Raw genomic sequence first — 21,681 nt, 5'->3', positions numbered from 1 at the left:
TGCAGAGAAGTAATTTCCCTAAAGGGATCAATAAAAGATCATCATCTTCTTCTAATTTATGTTCTATATTATAAACTTTCTTTTTTATTTAGTTCTTTGATTTAAATTTAATTGCCAATAGTTTTTTAAATTTTACTTTTATTATTTAGTACATTGTGAAGTAAACAAAACAAAAAGACGTAATTATAATGGGTGTGAAAAAAAACAAAGAGCTAAGTCTATGGATTCTTTTTCCTGTTAATGTACAACAAACAGTACAAAGGAACTAGTGTATAATTCAAGATAATTTTTTTTGTAGCCTTTAGTGGTTCTCACGCATTAAAACTGGTTAATAAACGTGGCTGATGCATTCATTCATTACTTCATTTTGCAACACTTACACAGTGTTTCAGTTTTCTTACCCCCTGCATTTTTGCCTGACTCAGCACCACTGGGCAGACATGACAACATTATTCTCCATAGCTTTCAATGTAAATTATCTTATGAATCACTACATTTTACAAACAGACATAAATGTCATGTACAAACAGGGCAGTCATGCTTTATCCCTATTTTGAAGCATGCAAGTTAGAATACATTAACTACACTATGCTGCAGCACAGATACAGTGGATATACCAAGCAGCCATAAAATTAAAAACTGCCTCGTTTCTATATACATTTTTCATTTTAACCAAACTCCACTTACCACAGAGGTGCACTTTATATTTCTACAATTATACACTATAGTGCATATGTTGCTCTGCCTATGATAGACTCTCACATGACAATAACAGAGCAGGTATTATTTGAATGATGGAACATCCCCTGCAGTTCAGTGGCACTGATGTTTAAAAACTCTGATCCACTTATCTCAGTGCCACACACACACACACACACACACACACCAGCACATTAGTGTCACTGCAATGCTGAAATTGATCCACCACCCAAACAATACAAACTCTATGGAGGTCCTTTGTTGGGGTCTAGCCATTTAAGAACAGGGTTAAAAGGGTGCAAACACTGTATGCTTACCAGTAAATTGAGTATAAGCTGTTACTGAATGACTATATATTTAACCTGTAGGCTAGGTGGAGCTGATAAAAATGGACAAAAATGTTCATTAGTGTATACCTTTTTCCTTTACCACACAGCCCTACTGTGTCTTAATCATCAATGAGAACATTACCTTTATCCATATTCTCTTTCCAATAAGCTGAGGGGGAGAAGGCAGGCAACAATCCAACAGATTCAGAAACGGAATAGCTGAAGAACAAATAAACTTCTAGGTAATTTGTGCACAGCCTTGGCAAAGTCCCAATAAATCACAAAGTAAACAATCATTTTTCCAAAGCCTAGTTTTTTTCTATCATTTATGTATTGGATTTTTGAAAACTGAAATACAGATTTTACAGACGCCCATTCAATGAATCTGTGCTGTAGTGAAAAGAAAATTAAACCTTTCTCATTTGGGCTTCTAGGACTAACTTTGCTCATTCAGCACAGTAGACTGAGCATATGTCTTATGTGGCTCAGGGGAGCTAAATTACAATGTTCACTTAAAGTTAGAATACCACCAAAGCAGATAATATATGGAAATGAACACAGTGTTCAGTAATGCACAGAAAAGTCCTGTTTGATCTAAGAGACTGGGATCCAGGTATAATGAATCGGGTACTGGATACATTAAGCCTGATCTATTCATCTTATCTTGAGCTCCTTTTAAGCACTTTCTAAACATCACTGTCACAGGGGTGACATACACTATATTGCCAAAAGTATTCGCTTGTCTGCTTTCGCACGCATATGAACTTGACTGATATCCCATTCTTAATCAATTTAGAGTTGAATATGATATTGCAGCTACAACAGCTTCAACTCTTCTGGAAAGGCTTTCCACAAGGTTTAGGAGTGTGTTTATGGAACATTTTGATCATTCTTTCAAAAGTGCATTTGTGAGATTGAGAAGAGAGGGCCTGTCTCACAGTCTCCACTCCCAAAGTTGTTTTATTGGGTTAAGGTCAGGAATCTGTGCAGGCCAGTTAAGTTCTTCCACACCAAACTCACCCATCCATGTCTTTATGGACCTTGCTTTGTGCACTGGTGCACAGTCATGCTGGAATAGGAAGGGGTCATCCCCAGACTGTTCCCACAAAGTTGACTGTGGAATATTTAGTAATGAGGAAATTTCATGACTGAGCGAGCCATTCATTCACAAATGTTTGTAGAAGCAGTCTGCGTGCTTGGTTTTATACATGTGGCCAAGGAAATGACTGGAACACCTGAATTCAATTATTTAGATGAGCGAGTTAATACGTTTGGCAATATAGTGTAAATACATATCATCTATAACCTCACTTGCAGGTATCTGCTTTACTGGCCCAGCCCAATCCTCTTGTTTGAAACTGCCAGTCAAAACCTGCATGTAACACACGTGAAATTATATGACATTAAAATATTAATTAGGTCAAAATGGTGATTACGAATCAGCATTGACAGTTATCATTTTTTTATAATATCTGAAACAGACCAAGTCAAATCAGCTTGCAAAAATCCCCTAGTATCTTTTGAAGGGGCTTGCAATATCCTGCAATGACCAGTAACATGATACGTCATGAGTCCAACCAAGTACAGGGAGTATAATGAGAGAGCATGAGTTGTGACAGAGCAAGTGAACTGCCTTTTTTTAATTAAATATTTCACAACCATTTAAAAAAATCCCAGCTACATTCATCTCCATTTTGCTTTTGTTTTTTTAATCTCTTTCTGACATTCTCCATTCGCCTTACTGTTTATGGTGCACATAGTCATGGTCAACATATGATCAATTCTAGAAAGACTGATGTGATATTTCCATGTAGCACTAAGCTTTCCGTTCCACCTTCCACTCTTGTGCCCAGCATCTTCTGCAGTGTTTAAAGGAACACTAGGTAAGATTTGGTATTGTACCTCCTGTGCTCCCCTAGAGTTCAGAGTGTAATTCTGTACAGTCCCAAAATCAACGTGAAGGGGAGGGAGAGGGGTGGTTTCCTGTCAAAATTACACAGGGCAGTTTCTGCTAAGCCCAGATTCGCGCCCACAGATGCTCTATTCCAACATGAACAAATCACCAAAAATCAACTGCCTAAGGAATGAGAATGGAACTTTGTTCTGCAGATTGTCTTGCTAGCAGGAGAGCTGCAAATGCACATTGGCTCACTCTCGCTGTATCAGTGACACTTTCCTGTTATATAGTTTCTCATAGTCCGTTTGTTTCCCATTTAGTACGTGTAGTTTGTGAAGTCTGTCTTCTCCATCAAATTGATTATTCAGAATTCACATTTTAAACACAATTAATAAACCAACAAATAAATCCCATTTAGAGAAATAAAAAATAAATATTTCCACCACAAGATCAGTGATATTTCACTAATCCTGGAGCAGTGATTTTAAGGTTACAGAATTACCCTATGTTTCATAATTGTACAAAAGGCATAATTGTAATCTGGGGGATCATAGCCAACTCTTCAATGTGTGGTACAGTCTTTTAAGGCAAAAGACTGAGAAGGCAGAGAGACTATGCCTTTAAACTAAATGCAAAAAACACAACTCAAGCTCTAGAAAATCAGGTGGTTATATACACAGTATGTGCGGCTGAGTTGTAATAAAGTGGGCCACTGGACACAATCTGCCACCACTCTGTTTCAATATAATTATTTTCTACCACCAGATATCTTTGCAGAACTTGGTAGCAAGACTATTGGCAAGGTATGACTCTCTCTGTGAGATTTTTTCTATTATTATTATTTTATTTTTTTTTTACTGCTGTTAAAAAATCACCATTCTATGAGCACTGTGACCTACTGTAACCTAAACCAAATTCCTTGTATGTGTGAGCATACGTGGCCAATAAAGCTTGATTCTGATTAAACATCGAAATCTTTATGTATCAGAGTGACAATATGCCCTATACCTTATAACTAGCTAAAGTACACCTGTAAAATTGTCCTGTTTAAAGCCCTAGAGTGAGGAAGTGTTTTCATATTCATAACCTGATGTAAAGAGATGATGGAATATGATTCAATGTCCTCCAGGCTATCTGCACACACACACACTTTTCACCTCAGCAGACATTGATTAATGTATTCATGATCAAAGGTTTCTCAAATCCATATAATCCATATATACATTAAAAAGAGTGGGTGATAAAGCATTATATTTTAAATCATTCAACTTCAATTTTTCTGAAGATTGCTTAAGTAGAACAGGCCCAGTAGTGCCAGATTTATTATTAAAAGTCCCGCTCCACTCTTTATATTCCCCTACCCAAAAAAACAAGACACAGCACTATGCATGCAAGGTGGCAGTGTATAATATGAAATGCTCAGGGGAAAGGGGCCATCCAAATATTTCACTATAAAAAATAATATTAAGAATTATAATAAAAATAAACCAACATCTCAGCCAAAAATGCCCCTTGAGACAGGAATCAACACTGGACTCGCTTTTCAGATTTCAGAGAACACTAAGAGCATTTTCATACCTGAAAATCCATACCAGGCTCCAAAACAAAGTTTGTGTTTTGTTACATTTGTGTTGAGCCGATAAATGTTGGTTTCACGCTGCAATTGAATAAGTGCATTAAACAATCTTGTTTTTTTTTTTTTTACATTTTCGCTTCCACCTTAAAAGGCTGAACTTGTAACATGCAGTGTTTTTAAATCAGACCTGCCTGCACTTTACCTTCTATACTACTGAATGCACTTTTGATAATGAAGCATTTATTTTATTTTTGTAAGATCTGTAGCGATCTACTGTGCAGTTTGAGATAAACCAGGAGTAGGGCAGTGGGAATTGCATTTATTTAAATGCAACTTTTCTTATGTTTCCTACAGTAGCATGACAGTGATGTGAGAGACTGGTGTGACCCACATAAAAATAAATAAATAAATATAAAATAATCACTTAAATGGTGTACTATTCATGATATTGCCAGCAGAGGTCGCACTAGCATCTCAGAGTGGAACATACAGTAATTCTGCCATGCCCTTTGCTTTAGCCACGCCCTCTTTCCTGCCTCAACCCCACCTCCCAACTTCTCGTTGGAGGTGGAGCAAAAGCTGAAAAATTCACACTGACTTACTCACAACAAACACATAATATCTGTCCCAACAAATTATAATACCTGTAACGGAAGAAAATAGACATGGAATATTATAATAAAAATCTTTTACTTACTTTTCCATCAACCAAAGCGCTCCCAGATGTCCATAAACCCCAAACACAAAGGGTACAAACCAACATGGAATATATAATTCTAGGGAGAACAGAATAGTTACTGTGCTCATGGGACTTACTGTGTGGATGCAGAGTGCAGTCATTCTCTGTCGGTATGAACGCAGAACTCTCCTCCCTGGCGAAACTGAACACAGTTCACCGACCCGAGGGAGCTCATCACACCAGTGCGAGGGAGCTCTCCTTACTGACACAAAGGCAATAAAAACCGACATTCTCCCTAGGCCGGGAGGGTAGAAAAACCAGGCTCCGGAGCAAAGAAAAAGTAAATAAAGTGCCATGAATGTAATAAGTAGAGACCCTGAATGGCAAACACACAGTGTCATGGTAACTTTAGAAGTTTACTTTAGAGGAGCTTGAAAAGTTACATTTTCCTGACAAATGGGAGTTGGAGAAGAGAAAGAAGTATTTCCAAGTGCACCATCACCCACATCAGTGGGGAGGAGTCACTGACCCAGCACAGCCCTTCTAGGAGTATAACTAAGTTCAGAGTCATTTTAGTGCAGACACTGACAGTGCTGTAGAGTTACAGCACTGTGTGATGCACGCTTACAGTTTAAGAAGTTAAAAGAGAGAGATTATATTTTTTCAGCACATCTATATCCAATTAACAACTGTGTAAAAGCGTGGATTTCCCACTAAATTAGGGAGCGTTACCAGTAAACAGGTTAGGCTATAGGACTTAGTAAAGTAAGCTGCATTATTAACAATGAACAGCCTAAAAATTACCTTCTCTTAGTGTCATTTTATGATTTATTCCATGGGCGAATTAGAGAAAAATCATTTTAGAACTATATTTGTCTGGAGGAGTATGTATTAAAGGTAGCTGGGTGAGTGACTGTAGACTATTGAAAAACAAGACAATGTTTTCTGTCATTTTGTAGAATAGGATGTAATGTGTATCTGAGACTTATAAACAGTAAAGGAATAGCACCTTGTTTCTTCATTTTAAAGCATATATAGGTAACCGCACTCAAATACATTTACAGGTAGGTGTACATTATTGTCACTAAAAGGTACAAACAATACCTTTAAAAGTACCTAAATGTACCTTTAAAAGGCACAACAGTAGTTTAAAGTCCAGTTTACAGTCACTAGGCTCCTCTGCTTGACGAAGTGGGGGAGGCATTTTGGTCTGAAATTCTGGTGCTCCAGTGCAACATCCACTGTTCTATAATGTATTTTCAAATGAATACAGCTATTTATAGACTTTGTTTTCAAGGTTTCACATAACTATCCATCCATCCATTATCTGTAACCGCTTATCCAATTCAGTGTCACGGTGGGTCCAGAGCCTACCTGGAATCATTGGGCACAAGGCTCACATAACTATACTTTTCCAAATCCAGTTAAAACAGACAAATGATGAATCATGCAATGGTTGTTGATTACTGGACAGTTTCCACAAATATTCTTTCTTAATGACACTATAAATAAAATAGATCAACTTTATATTCATGTGTAACCACTCAAGCCACACTTAAAAATGCATTCTAAACATACACACTCCAGTATTTTTTTCCTACCTCCCAATTGTGCTTCTTTTTATGACCTCCGGAGAGCATACATTGAAAAATGATGGATATGAAGGTTTGGGGAATAAAAAAAAAACAAAAAAACATTTAGATCAATGTTTGACAAGACACTAACATTCTTTTAATGGGATTCTATAAACCCAAATACAAAATAATAAAACTAACAATGTATCTTTTACAAACCACTGCAACTCCACAAATAATTTATTTAAAAGTTACACATATAGCGCCTTTCTAGAGACCCAAGGACGCTTTACAATCAACACTCAATCCACACACACTGGCAAGAAGCAGCAGCCAAACACACACAGCATATTCTCGACCAGGAATGAACGTCCAGCTGATAGTGTGTCAATCCATTTCTGGGCACACACATATTCACTCACATACAGACATTCATTCACACAAACACCAGGACAGTTAGACAAGCCAATTCACCCAACCTCCATGTTTTTTGGACTGTGGGAGGAAACCGGAGAAACCGGAAGAAACCCATGCAGATATGGGGAGAACATGGAAACTCCACCCAGATGGGACTTGAACCCAAGATCCCAGAGCTGAGTGCTAACCACTAAGCCACTGTGCTGCCCATAAAATTGTTAGTTTGCTCACCCTCAACCACATACACACCAGCTCTCAGCAATTACTACAATGACCTAAAAAATAAATAAATAAAATTATTTATAAAAGCATAAATAGGTAAAAATATCACAAAAATATAAAAAGAATTAAAGGGTGTCATACATGATTATTTCAATCAGAAGGGTTTTTGCATTGAAATGAAAATTCTATAAACAAATGCTACATATATTTAAATGAGCTACCACCAGTCACATTTCCTGACTTGTTCCATGGTTCCACAGTTTAGTTTTCAAACTGGAAAACTGAGAAAAACGCACTCCATTTGCGATACATTTTCCACTCGAGTTGTAAGAAAAATTATGGCAGTTAATAACACAGCAAACTTTCACCATTTCAACCAATTTTCACTGCGTTTTAGGCTCGATAACATACACAACACTGCAGTGTTTATCTATATATATATATACTTATTCATTTACAAAGCAATGAAATTCAACTTTCAAATGAATATCTATTAAGGATGAAAGCAATGTGTGTATATATATATATATATATATATATGTTTTTCCCCTACATACATTGCTTTCATCCTTAATAGATATTCATTTAAAGTTGAATTTCATTGCTTTGTAAACTAATAAGTCCTTACCAATAATATATATAAAAAAATAATAATATCTTAAAATGCATCATTTATTCTTTGTAAAAGCTGGTTGGCCTTAGGGTCAATAGGAAACCTGAAGATAAAATATAATATTTACCTCCATTTTTTTTTTATCAACGTTTCATTCATTCATTATCTGTAACCGCTGATCCAGTTCAGGGTCACGGTGGGTCCAGAGCCTACCTGGAATCATTGGGCTCAAGGCAGGAATACACCGTAGAGGGGGCGCCAGTCCTGCACAGGGCAACACAGACACACACACACACACATTCACTCATACCTACGGACACTTTTGAGTCGCCAATCCACCTACCAACGTGTGTTTTTGGACTGTGGGAGGAAACCAGAGTACCTGGAGGAAACCCACGCGGACACGGGGAGAACACACCAACTCCTCACAGACAGTCACCCGGAGCAGGAATCGAACCCACAACCTCCAGGTCCCTGGAGCTGTGTGACTGTGACACTACCTGCTGCGCCACTGTGCCGACCCATCAACTTCTTGAAATGTTTTTGACTATTGTACGGTTTGTATCATTTTAAATTCTCATATAATATTGAAAGCCTCTAATGTTAAAATCATTTACAGAAAATGTGTGCTATTTACTATATGTTTTACGGATGCTGATGGTTATGGGTAAGGGTATCTCATAGGGTTGTAAAGCTAGCTTGGAGGGAGTTGGGTCTGGGACACCAGTCTATGAAACTGATGAGGGTAGGAGTCTACCTGATGTCCCCTGTGAAGAGGTAGTGATGCAGTGAGTGGTTTGAGTACTCGTGGGCTGGGCAGATCATAAACGCCCAGCAAACTTAGGGTATAGGATTTAAATGAGAAATTTTGTGGCGGTAGGTAGGAAGTGAGAGGGTAGACCCTGTGTAACACTAACTGATTGGCATAGGGTATTTTACATCTTATCCTGTGTATGGTTACAATGTACTCTTCATACAGAAAATTATGACCTGCTAAAAATGCATACCTAATTTCTATTCTATAAACCTTTCAGCATAAGTACTAACCATAATATAAGACAGCATATAATAAAGTTATATTTGAATATAAATGAGATTTGATGTAACTGATACTTCAAAAATTAGTGTAGAAAAACATCATACATTAATAATGAACCCACATTTCAAAGCAGACCATAATTCATTCCAACACACACAAGTATTATGACATATACTACAACATAATTAATCTGAAAAATGAGGGTTGAATAATTATTTATATTTGAAACTCACAATGAAACAAATGCATCCCTTCCACCACAGATCTTTCAGAAGCTCTGTCTCCCAAATTTCTAAACATGCATATGTAGACCAAAACAAATATGGCATCATCCAGAGTTATATGTGCTGTTTCACATAAGTCAGAGTTACTCACATATGGAGGAGGAATAATGCAAAATCCTCATTCTATATCATGCCTTCCTAAGGTATTCAAATGCCTCGCTACAGGGTGGGCCATTTATATGGATACACCTTAATAAAATGGGAATGGTTGGTAATATTAACTTCCTGTTTGTGGCACATTAGTATATGTGTGGGGGAAACTTTTCAAGATGGGTGGTGACCATGGTGGCCATTTGCAACTCTGCCATTTTGGATCCAACTTTTGTATTTTTCCCCCCAATGGGAAGAGGGTCATGTGACACATCAAACTGATTGGGGATTTCACAAGAAAAACAATGGTGTGCTTGGTTTTAATGTAACTTTATTCTTTCATGAGTTATTTACAAGTTTCTGACCACTTATAAAATGTGTTCAAAGTGCTGCCCATTGCGTTGGATTGTCAATGTAATCCTCTTCTCCCACTCTTCACACACTGATAGCAACACCGCAGGGGAAATGCTATCACAGGCTTCCAGTATCCGTAGTTTCAGGTGCTGCACATCTTGATGGTATGGTGTGGTATATGGGGTACAAAGATAGTGGGTCCATTCTTCATCAAAGGAAACCTCAAGGGCACTGGATATGCGAAATTGCTACATGATGTGTTTTCCTCTTTATGCACTGAAGCTGACATGTTCCCTGAATTTTTCCAGCAAGATGTTGCACCACCACATTATGGGTGTCAGGTCCAAGCATTCATAGATGAACAGTTTCCTGGAAAGTGGATTCGTCATCATGGGCCAGTTGAATGGTCCCCAAGGTCTCCTGATCTGACCCCCTCTCCCATATAATAATGTGCCACAAACAGGAAGTTAATATCACCAACCATTCACATTTTATTAAGGTGTATCCATATAAATGGCCCACTCTGTACAATCCAAGCACCTCCAGATGCTATTTCTCTGCTATATCTCCTTGACAAGGAGTGCTGTGACATATGAAGGATGTAGAAGTGTTTCCCTCATGGCTTTGATGTAATATCGCTAAAATTAACTTTGCACAAATTTGCACAGTGACTTGTCTTCCTAAGCACCAATTCTTTAGACTGCTCTGCAACTAAGCAGTCCTTTAGGGCTGTCACAATAACCGCAATGCTGGAATACCGCACTATTAATCAGCCAACTGCAAGGAATGGCAAGGACCGTCACCACCGCAGTGTTTACATGTTATCTTGTTTGCACTTTGGTGTGTGTGTGTGTGTGTAATGAATGTTTTCTCAACTGTTGGCATCTGAACGGCTAAGCATCAGTCTTTGTTTTATAAAATGAACACAGTGACAGCAAACCTAGTCACATAACCAAATGCAACTTCAACAGTTTGGGAGCATTTCAGTTTCAACCAAACAAAAAGAGAGAGTCAGGCAATTCAGACGAGGCAATGTGCAAAATCTGTACCAGAAAGGTCGCTGTGAAACAGGGAAATTCAAAATTTGAGATCTCATCTAGCTACCTATAATCCAGCTATCAAAGCTCAACTGCCTCCACCAGCACTGAGTCATGGAGCAGCCTTAAAAGGAACAGTTCAGGCTGGATCCATGTGACAATTAGGATTGTAGCGCTAGAATCAGGATTAATTAAGTAATTTGGGGCAATAATATCGCATATCACAGTTAAACCCTATTAAAACACTGCATGGGAAATTCTTTCACCACGACAGCCGTACAGTCCCTCTTCTCATTCCAGTACTGAGCATAAAATCTATTCACAGACGGAAGCTCCAAAGTCAGGCTACAAAGCCAGTGCTCTGAAGCCTTCTTGTCAGAAGGGAGAGGACAATTCTGCTCAAGGCTCAAGCAATTCTCTGCTTCTACAGGTTAGTATGGACACGCTTAAGCCAGACATTTGTGGTAAAACTGACTCATTTCAACAAGCTTGCACTCAAATCATATCTCATTGGCAAGAAGTGTAGTTCAACTCTCCCCTCTCACCGTTCTCTGCAAAACCAGGAACGCCCCTGGTTCTGATCAGCTGAAGTAATGGTTTGCGCTTCAGTCTGAACCCATTTGTTTATTTCCCCATTTACCAAGCCAGCACTGCATACTGGACATTTTTTCCAGGGTTCAAACAGATTGGAGAGCAAGCAAATTGTGAGGAAATGTTCTATGGTTTTTACAAAAAGCGTACTGAACTGAAATCATAAATGTTGCACAGGGGGTGGCACAGCTGGTACTGTCGCAGTTACACAGCTCCAGAGACCTGGAGGTTGTGGGTTCAAGTCCCACTCCAGGTGACTCTATTATATCGCTAAAAACATATTGTAAATATCATTCTGCTTTAAGAACTCAAGTTGCCTTCATATTCATCCAGGCCTGAAAAGCAAGTTCTGACATATTTTAACAATTATATTCATAATAAAAAAAAAAAGACTAATTCATTCATCTATTGTAACTGCTTCATCTTCATTGGGGTCCTGATTGGTCCAGAGCCTATATGGAATTACTGGGTGTAAGGCAGGAATGCACACTAGACATGGCAATAGTCCATTACAAGGCAACACAGACTCAGTCATTAACACACTCACACCAAGGGAATTTTTTTGCATTTTTGAAAATACAGCATTTGTAGAACACCCACAAAGATACGGAAAGAACATCGCAGACAGTGACCTGATGTAAGTATCAAATCCAGAACTACAAGATCCTGGACCCTAACTGTTGTGCCACTAATAACATTTAAAATAAAATAATAATAATAAATAAATAAATAAAAAGCAGCTTCCATGCATATAACCGACCCAAAGTGCTTCATATTAAGTTAAAACAAAAATAAGACACTTTAAAACCATAAAACACAAAGGATACAAATAAGAATTTCAAGAAATATAAAATAACAGAAGGATTTTAAAATGACTGAGAACACTGAAAACAACTTCACAACCTTGGGCTATTTCACAACTAGGCCCAGTTGCCAACTCCCAGCTCTTCATCTATTTTTGGGCACCAACAGCTCATCACAGAGCAAGTTTCTAAGTGCTCTAGCCAATACATACCTGACAATAAATTCACAAATGTTATGTTTTCATAATTTTGATCTGTTTAAGGGTCAGTACGTGAAATTTAAAACAGATTTGGGAGATACAGGAAATCCATCAAAGGGAATTACACTCTCACACCATGGATTACAACATGTGATTTTGCTTTTGTGAGGAAACCTGAGCTCCCAGAGGAAACCCAAACAGACAGAGGGAGAACACACCAAACTCCTCACAGGCAGTGTCTTAAAGCAGGGTTTGAACCCATAAACCCAAGAACTTGGAGCTGTGCGGCAATGCCACTACCTGTAGCGCCAGCTACTCACATCATAACTTATAGAGGCTTATTCCAAGAAGTGTTTTTGTCTCATACTACAAAAAAAATATTATACCATCTGTTCAAGAGTTCTGACTAGTGACATTTGCTGGTATAAGCCTTTGTAAAATGGATTTATGTCAAATTACATCAAAGTTTGTGTAGATGTAGCTTTGTGAACAGTGCCTTTCAGCAAAGTATTAAATTGGTGTCCATATTGCTCCTTCTATAAGTAATTTCCCAAGGAAGGTAAGACATTAAACAGTTCATATAATCCAAGAGCTCTCTACTGCTGCAAAACCTCTGCTGAAAGTGAACTGGGGTCATGTGTGCGGATTTGCATTCTCTTCCTCACTAATCCATAGAGTCTTCCATTAAACAACAGCAAATCTGCTATTGTAAAAATCAATGTGATGTCAACAGGTATTCCATGCTTTACTTTACAACCATTGCCGCTATCTACCAAAGACAGGACTGTAAAAGACTATATGAACTTCAGCAAATTGGTTTAGGTTTATTAAGACCACAGGACTGCATATTATGGCTTAAGTGTATCTTTGGCATTACTGTCCCACTGCCCACAGGCTTAGACCAGTGATTTACAACCATGGCTATTCAAGCTACTCCCTTGGTTCCCAACACTGGTTGCATATTTGTAAAAAAATATATCAACAATCCAAGGCACCCAGCGGTATCTCTGTTAGCTGTGTACAGTCTACGTGTTCCAATATTCCTAAGGTGTGCACATCCACAAGAAGATGGGTTTTGTAGCTGTGGTTTATAAAATCTGCTATTTTATGAGAGTCCAACCCTCTGTAGTGGTGATTCGACGGTAATTAGAGGATATTTTCACATAATGAATATTCAAGCACTGAATCTCCGAATCACGTATGCTTTAAAACACGTAGGACCGTCACCGGTAGCGTCAAGGCAAAAGCAGTCGATAATTAAAAATATCTTTAGAGCCCTGAACGTGTTGACATTGGACATGAAGCCTATCTGTGGAAATGGGATTCCACTGCGAACACCTTCCAATTCACCCCCAAATATCAGTTTCTCACAAGGTCACAGCAGCTGTTTTAAAGAGGCAGTTACACAACGATTTTCTTACCGTACACTCCTTGGCAGAGAATGCCCTTCAGAAATGCAGCAAGGAGCCAGAGCTGAGCAAATACTATATCCATTTTTACGTTGGTATCGACATGTTCAGATGTGGCGTTGGCGCTCTTCTCCACGGGCGAAACCAGACTTTACTAGTCTTTACGTCTCGCGTGGTTTGGCGATGGATTCGCGATAACACACTGGAACCGATGTTGAGAAATAAAGGCTGTCATTTTAATCGAAGTACATAGTTACTTCTGTGTTTTCGCCGTCGACCTGTGAAGACTGATTCGTTTTGACGTGCTGAACACCCAGAGTGAGAGTAATTAGCATTTTCAGAGCACAGAAGCGCGCTGTGAATAAAAGCAACCTGTAAATAACGACTTTTTCCTCTGGCTAATACTTGTCTTCATCGTATTTTCTCTCAGAACGCTGCTGAATGTGACGAGAGGATGAGGTGAGACGCTGACCAAACGATACCCCCTCTTTCAGCCTCCCTCACAAGCTCAGAGCACCCGCGAACGAGGGAGCAAAGGAAACAAAATAAAATGCACTGTAGCATTCCTTTGCGCCTCTCTCTCTCTCTCTCTCTCTCTCAGTACATCTCTCGCTCTCTATCTCTGCTGGTTCTCACCCCGCAACCCACGAAGACTCATTCATCACCGGCGGCCTCGGATGAGAAGTACGCCTCCGTTTCGTAAACGTCGTCTAGATAATGTCCGTTTAAATCCTCAGAACCCGGAGTCCCTGAGTAAGGGACAAAACCGGGGGTTAAGACTTTACACGTGTATGCGTGTGTTATTGGTCCTTATTTTCTTGATGACTCGCGATTAATAATGGGGTTGTTTAAGAGGGGAGTGGATGGTTTATCTTAAGCTGCTGCGCCATACCAGCTGGTTGACTACGTCAAAGCGCCTTTTTTTCCCACCCGTATTCCAACAAGCCCCGCCACCTTGGGCTGGGATTTGCTGCTTGTTCGCATTCACAAGCAGGAGCGTTCATTTACATATTCAGAACTGTTAGCCAATCAACGTCAGAGACTAACATTGACGGGGAAGATATAGCAGCAATCGGCAGCTGTTGCCTAATTGGAGCAGTTATGAAAAAGAGGTTGACTGCTTAGACGTACATACCTTAAAGACACGTACGTAGTCAGTTTTAATTTAAAAAAATGGATAAACTATTATGGAAAAATAATATATATGACATAACCACACACACACACACATACACACACCCCATAACTTAACAATATAACATTATGTCCACCTCTTTGTTTCTGCAGTCACAGTCCATTCTCTGAGTTCCACTGATCAGACAGGAGCAGTTTTTAATTCTACAATTACAAACTGTAGTCCATCGTTTGCTCTGCATTAATTGTTAACCTCCTACCACCCATTTCCTCAATGGTCAGAACCCTCACCGGACCACCAAAGAGCAGGTATGATTTGGGCTGCAGTGACACTGACATGGTGGTGGTGTGTTAATTTGTTGCACTGTTACAAGGTCATCTGACACAGCGGGGCTGCTCAAATGTTTAAATCCCTCAGGGTCACTGCTGGACTGGGAATCATCCAACACCCAAATCAAACCTGCTCTTTGGTGGTTCTGTGTGGGTCCTGACCATTGAAAAAAAGGAGGGTGGTAGGAGGCTAATAATTTATGCAGAGTATGTTCCTTGGAAGCTACTGACTGGCACTACACCTATCCTGCCATTCACAGCTAATGCAAAAACAGCAGAGTTGACCTCCTCTGAGTGGGTAGGTTTTCCCCTTCCCATGCTATGCTAGCTAATGTATGCGTTATCTGACATTACAGATATGGGCAATTTGTGGGGTGTAATTTGCCATAAGCAAAGGAAAAATTGAGCTTAAAGCAGAGATAAATACACTGAAGTGCTTTTATTTATAAAGTATTATGATTTGAACCAATTTATTGACATACCATGTTTGGAACAGCTAAACACAAAAAAGGAAGTAAAAAACAAACATGATCAGTGAATCATTAAGAAGAATGGCGAGAGAGGATACTTCAGAAATATACCCATATTTTAAAAACATTGACAGTACTTAAAAATAATTGCCAATGGCGTTGGATTATATTTTTTGAGGCTGGAAATAGTCAGCCAATCATATAGCAGGAGGCAGGGTTTGTCCGAATAAGGGTGGGAAACAAAATAACATGCTCAACTCTCATTAGTATGAGGAGCACTTGCACTGAGAGAAACGGGCAAATGTGGTTCATTATACATTGAAGGGAGTTCATCTACGGGTGCTGCAGGGGTTTCAAATGCGCATTACTGGTTACAGCAAAAACTATTTTTACTGCAGAAAATGTGTGCAATTATCTTTTTTTGCCAGTTAAATCCATCTATGGGCTTCATCCCAATCTTCCTAGACACTCTAATGCTTTTATTATCATGAAGAGCACTTTCTGCAGGTCTGCATGTCCATTAAGTGGGCAGCTGTGGCCTAATGGTTAGGAAGAGGACTTAGGACTGAAAGGTCATTGGTTTGATTCCCACAACCGGCAGGAAAATTGGGGACTGTCCTCCTCCCGCAGTCCACAGCTGAGGTGTCCTTGAGTAAGGCACTGAACCAGGGATGGCTGCCCACCACTAGTGTGTGTGTGTGTGTGTGTGTGTGTGTGTGTGTTCAATGCCACAGATGGGTTGAATGCAGAAGACACATTTTGTTGTATGTTATGTATGTTGTACTATGTCAAATAATTGCAGACTTAATTTCAAATTTAAAACACTGACCTCAATAGCTATGTGGGAATAACACTCCATTACACTCCATTAACACTCCATTACTCACATGTACAGCAATAAAAATAGAACAAATTTTTTAATTATGAGTGTAACAACTCAAATGTGCAATACTCTTACTGCTGTATACAGTATATCTGTATTTATTATTATAGATGTGTACATATTGTAAATTTCCTTTTGTGTTACATTTTTTATTAGAGTGTTTATTCTTTTACAACTGGTTGCTACTGTAATAATTGCAATTTCCCCCTGGGATCAATAAAGTATTTCTGATTCTGATTCTGATTTTCACTGTTACATACTTCTCATAACATTTCTAACTGAGGACCAAAATACTGACTGACAACAAAACAAACAAACACACACACACACACACACACACACATTCTTGTAGAGGTAGTGATACCATAGTGAGGACCGGGTAAATTCCCAGGCGAAGTGAGGACCATGGTTTCTGACGTAGTTTTATATAATACACTGTTTGCGTATTTGTGCTCTATGGCCCCCATATGCGTGATGGCACCTCTGATTCGATGTAACTTTAATCTTTAAAGTTTTTTGTTTTCCTTACTCTTTTGTATAAAGCGACCTTTGGTATTAGAAAGGCGCCATATAGATGTAACTTAATAATAATAATAATAAGTTTTTAACAAATGAAGTGAGGACCTGCGCTGTTGCCAGGCAGAAATTTCCGAGGCCCCGCCCACTATAAAAAACACAGCAACTTCCACACAGACCGGGCCCCACTACTATTTTAATACCAGTATATTATCACAGTAATAATAATAATAGTGATAAACTGCAGTTGGATAAGCGGTTGCAGATAATGAATAATTAATGAATAACCTGCAGTGTTTATTAAATATATCTGAGATTTCTGAGAGTTTTAATTGCTTTAGTATTTTTTTTTAATCAGAGGTACCTGATATACCGTATAAATAAATACATAAATATATAAACACGTTTACAATGCACGGCTGCGTTAATCCATAAACTTACTTTACGGGGCCCTGGGTAAATGCCCCAGTGCTGAATAAATCATTCAAAACCCTCAGCAAAGCCATATTACTGTAGTGGCTATAATATCGGGATAAAGTGTGACTTTATTGTGAATAAATACATAATAAAAAATGTAAAGTGTGAATTTACTCAGCCGAAGCGCGAAATTGATTTGAGTTTTAACGTGTTCCACGACTCTCAGAGATCCAAGAAATTGAGCCAAGTAATTGATTCATCTGAGAGACCCGCTGAAATCAGTAATATCGATAGGCTCAGAGAATCGACTCGACTCTGCTGAATCAATTCAGTTGATTCCCCTCCTCAATGTACCGTTTCAGGCTCATTTTTAGCGATTAAAGGCGTTTAAAATGTAAAAAGGGAACTCTATTTTAAAACGTTTTGATATGAATTTACTGTTTTTTCATCCCATCAGTAATTAGGCTCGAATTAATATCACATACAGTAAGCCGTGTTTATCTTTTCATTAAAGAATCAGAACAATCCCAGTGGGTTTTGAGACGACGTCTTGCCCTGACGTAAGCTGACGGTCGAAAAATGGTTGAATCTGGAAGTTTTTAGTCTTTTTCCTGACATCTCTGTGACGTCCACACATTAGTTGTTTATCAAGTTAATTATACGTCATTTTTGATGTCTTATTTATGTCATTTTAATAACATGTTTCTTTAAAACCATACTTTAATATACTTAATATTTTACACCAGAAGTCTACTCACAAGATCACATAACATAATGTGAAACATATAAGATCTAAAAAAATATTTTAAATACACAGTCATAATCATAGCAAATATGTGAAAGTGCAGCACAAATACACATATACACAGTGTGAGATTAAAGCAGAATATTACAGCATTTATTACAGGAAAACAATTACAAGCATATTTCAAATAACGTCCCCACACGTTTTAAAGGCTAAGCACCAGCTATATGAAAGTGTCAAACAAATAAAAACAGTGGAATTTGAGTTCCTAACTTGTGTTTATTGATAGTCAGAAAACATGTTATTTCTTACTAATTCAAGGAATGTTTAAAAGACCGCTGCCCCCCCAACAACTCTCTAGACAACAACTCTAGAAGTTGCACTTAATTTAATGTACAATGACGAAAAGGTGTGTTGTTTTGGCTGCAAAAATTCAATGTACAGTGGGACATCTGTGCACAAATATCCCACAATATCCAGAAAATTGACTAAATTTGTCAACTTTAAACAGGCACTTTGGAAAGGACCATCCGCTCACTCCGTTATCTGTAGCTCATTTCACTGGCGCTTTTCCAACACTATGGGCATGTAAGGACACCAACGAAAGGTGTTCAAGTGCCTCTGTAACATGGAGGTAAACAGGGTAAGGACACTCACTTCGCCTGTTTTAGTTGGTGTTAGTTAACGTTAGCTTGACTTGCTAAACTCGGTGACTCAGATTATACTCGGCTACGTAGCTGCATTACGGAGGTTTATAGTGTCGGATGAATTCGAGTTCGACTTCGATCACATTTACAAGAATAACGGTTCCTCTAAATTTGAGTTTAGCTTATTGCTAGGCTATTGTCATGAATAAAGTTGGTTATTTAGCTATCAGCTAGATACTGTCATAACAGTCAGTCATAACGGTGTTATACCGCGGCGTTGTTTGGCTGTTGTCCACCAGTGACGTCACGGATGCGTAAAAGAATTTCTGTAGCGAGCTCGGGTTTTTCCGTCAATTTAATAACATTGTCAGTTTTAAAGCAAATTAAGCTGCTATTTTCATTTTACCTCATACTTATATATGTCAGTAACTAAAATAATGTGAAATATTCATGGAGGTCCATTAAGTGGTGCTTAGCCTTTAAGAACAGTTGCATCGTGAGGCGGATCAGATTTGCTGTCTGGCGGACGTTAACAGGCGCTTTTACATCACCTGTGAGCGGTTTTAATGTTATGGTTGATCTGTTTATAACGTACTACAAAATTAAACGCACTTTTTGTTTCTCACTCGCTTACACACACACAACCTTACAATCATCTGTGCTTTCCTCCTCCACCGCGTCTCCCCGGGACAAACCATGAGTTTCCTTGAAAACATAACGGCATTTTAATCACCAGACGTTATATAATATTGTAAATTTATTACAGAGTATACAGTTTGTTCTTACCAGAAGAGACTAAACGAAGTGTCCGAGCACGACCGCTCTGATCAGCGTCTGGCGATGACGTCCGCTCCATCAGGACAAGCTGCTGGCTCCAGCGTGCAGATAAATAATGTTAACAATGGTGAAATCAACACCCCCCACGCCCCCAGCTCAATAATTAAATTCCCCGTTCCACCTTTAATGGTACTGCAGTTGCTCTCTGTGTTTCAACACTGAGAAAAGCGCATGTAAATTAAACGCTATGTAAACCTACAGAACATAAAGAAAACGCACAGTAACAGAACCAGACGCCATGACCAGCAAAGTGCATCGCAGTAAAAGAGCAATAAACTCTGTCAGGTAGCTCCACATCCACACTTTAGTTTCCCACCAGCACTTTGGCGATGGCATCCGCTACATCCAAGTAGGTCTGGCTGCAGCCTGTAGGAAGGCGGAGTTGGACATCAATCCCCGCCATGTCCAACCCCGCCCACGTCTAGCCTCGCCCTCACGTTCAAGAAGCACTGTGTGGCACTTGAAATGCGCATATACCGCAGGCCTGTTCAAGAGGCACTGCGTAGAATTGGAACTACGCGTTTAAAACTGACGTTTTGAAAAAGCACTTTAAAACTTTTCATTTAAACCTACCTGTTAGACTGTTGACAGCTTTTTTTCACGTCTCTTATTCATTATTATGCTGTACAATGTTTTTTTTTTCATATATGATCTCGATTTTTTATTGGTAGACTAAATGTACACTAAACGTACAGCTGGGAGGTAAATAGTGTTAGTCACAGCCACAACAATCGGTCTCATCAGTCCTGTAGTTAAAGATTTAAACTAGTGTTTTGTCATTTATGATGTATTGATTGGTTAGTAATGTGCTAAAAAAATCCAGTGCTATTAAGTATAAGCTACTGAGCAGTGAATTATTAACTATCATAATAAAATATAAACTAAGACTACTTGCATAAGTATTTAAATCTCTTCCGTAAAGATTCCAAATACAGAGGACAATTGTTCACAAAGGATAGTGGTACCTCTTATTTCATACCTGATTATAACTCCTTATATCTTTGTCAAAGGGTAATTAGCCGGATTGTTAAATAAAATTAGAAGACTGCAGAGACAGTGTTAATGATAGTATTTCAAATGCCCAAGTGAGGAAAATACTGAAATAATATATAGAATACATGTTGAGATTTCCACCTCAGCAGGACTGGATTGATAAAAAGACAGTGAGAAATACACCGCCATGAACCCTACAAATCTGGTTGTTTCAAATAAATCTAATAGAATATCCTTACTCTCTTGTAGAACATCAAACTTTAAATGTGGTTTGGTCACACTTGTACAGTTTATACAATTGAAGACAAGAAAATGGACAAGAAAACACAGATAAAGTAGTTTTATTTTTTTATTTTCAAGTCTTACTAATGTATAATCATGCACTCATTACCTTAACACAAACAAATCTTCATAAACTTGTCTGAAGAATAGGCTGCAGAACCCAGGTGCATCAGTGTAGAACACCAAAAGTTCTGGTTTCCCATGCCCAAAGTAGTCTGTAGACAACAAATAATAAACAGAAACATTCTCTTAATATCAGTTTATAAAAGACATCATAACTGCTTTTAATTGCATACTTTCAACAACATTCAGTTCTTGACACATTTTTGTGTTAACATTTTTTTTCTGGGGAACAATCCTCAAAAACCATACACAGTATGCATATATTTTTTGCAGTTTTCTATGTCTCTCAGCAGTTCATGCAGCACTCCAGTCAATACATGGGACAAAACTCTTGGTTTTCTACACTGTAGAGTTTCCAATCACTACACCTGTACGTTTCAAATTTGAGAATCATTCATTAGAATACAACTCTGTTTCTTAGTGTATTGAAATATCATAATACTTGTGCTCAGGCCTGGACTGATTGTTTTCCGACGATGTCCTATAAGAGG

The 21,681-nt window shown here is 38.5% G+C and overlaps 1 protein-coding gene across 2 annotated transcripts in view; it reads right to left on the bottom strand.

Annotated features, from left to right (window-relative positions):
• Nucleotides 1–14,662, bottom strand: part of mdga2a (MAM domain containing glycosylphosphatidylinositol anchor 2a) — a 177,812-nt gene extending 163,150 nt beyond the window's left edge. For both annotated transcript variants that reach the window (XM_066673053.1, XM_066673061.1), the window contains exon 1: nt 13,826–14,662. In XM_066673053.1, the coding sequence (XP_066529150.1) occupies nt 13,826–13,898 (73 nt within the window). In that variant the 5' untranslated portion in view covers nt 13,899–14,662. The remainder of the gene's footprint in view (nt 1–13,825) is intronic.
• Nucleotides 14,663–21,681: the final 7,019 nt, after the last annotated feature.

The sequence above is a fragment of the Hoplias malabaricus genome, chromosome 1, assembly GCF_029633855.1.
Source record: "Hoplias malabaricus isolate fHopMal1 chromosome 1, fHopMal1.hap1, whole genome shotgun sequence".
Lineage (NCBI taxonomy): Eukaryota > Metazoa > Chordata > Actinopteri > Characiformes > Erythrinidae > Hoplias > Hoplias malabaricus.
Note: the sequence above shows the minus strand (reverse complement) of the source record. Positions and strands in the feature narration are given on the sequence as shown.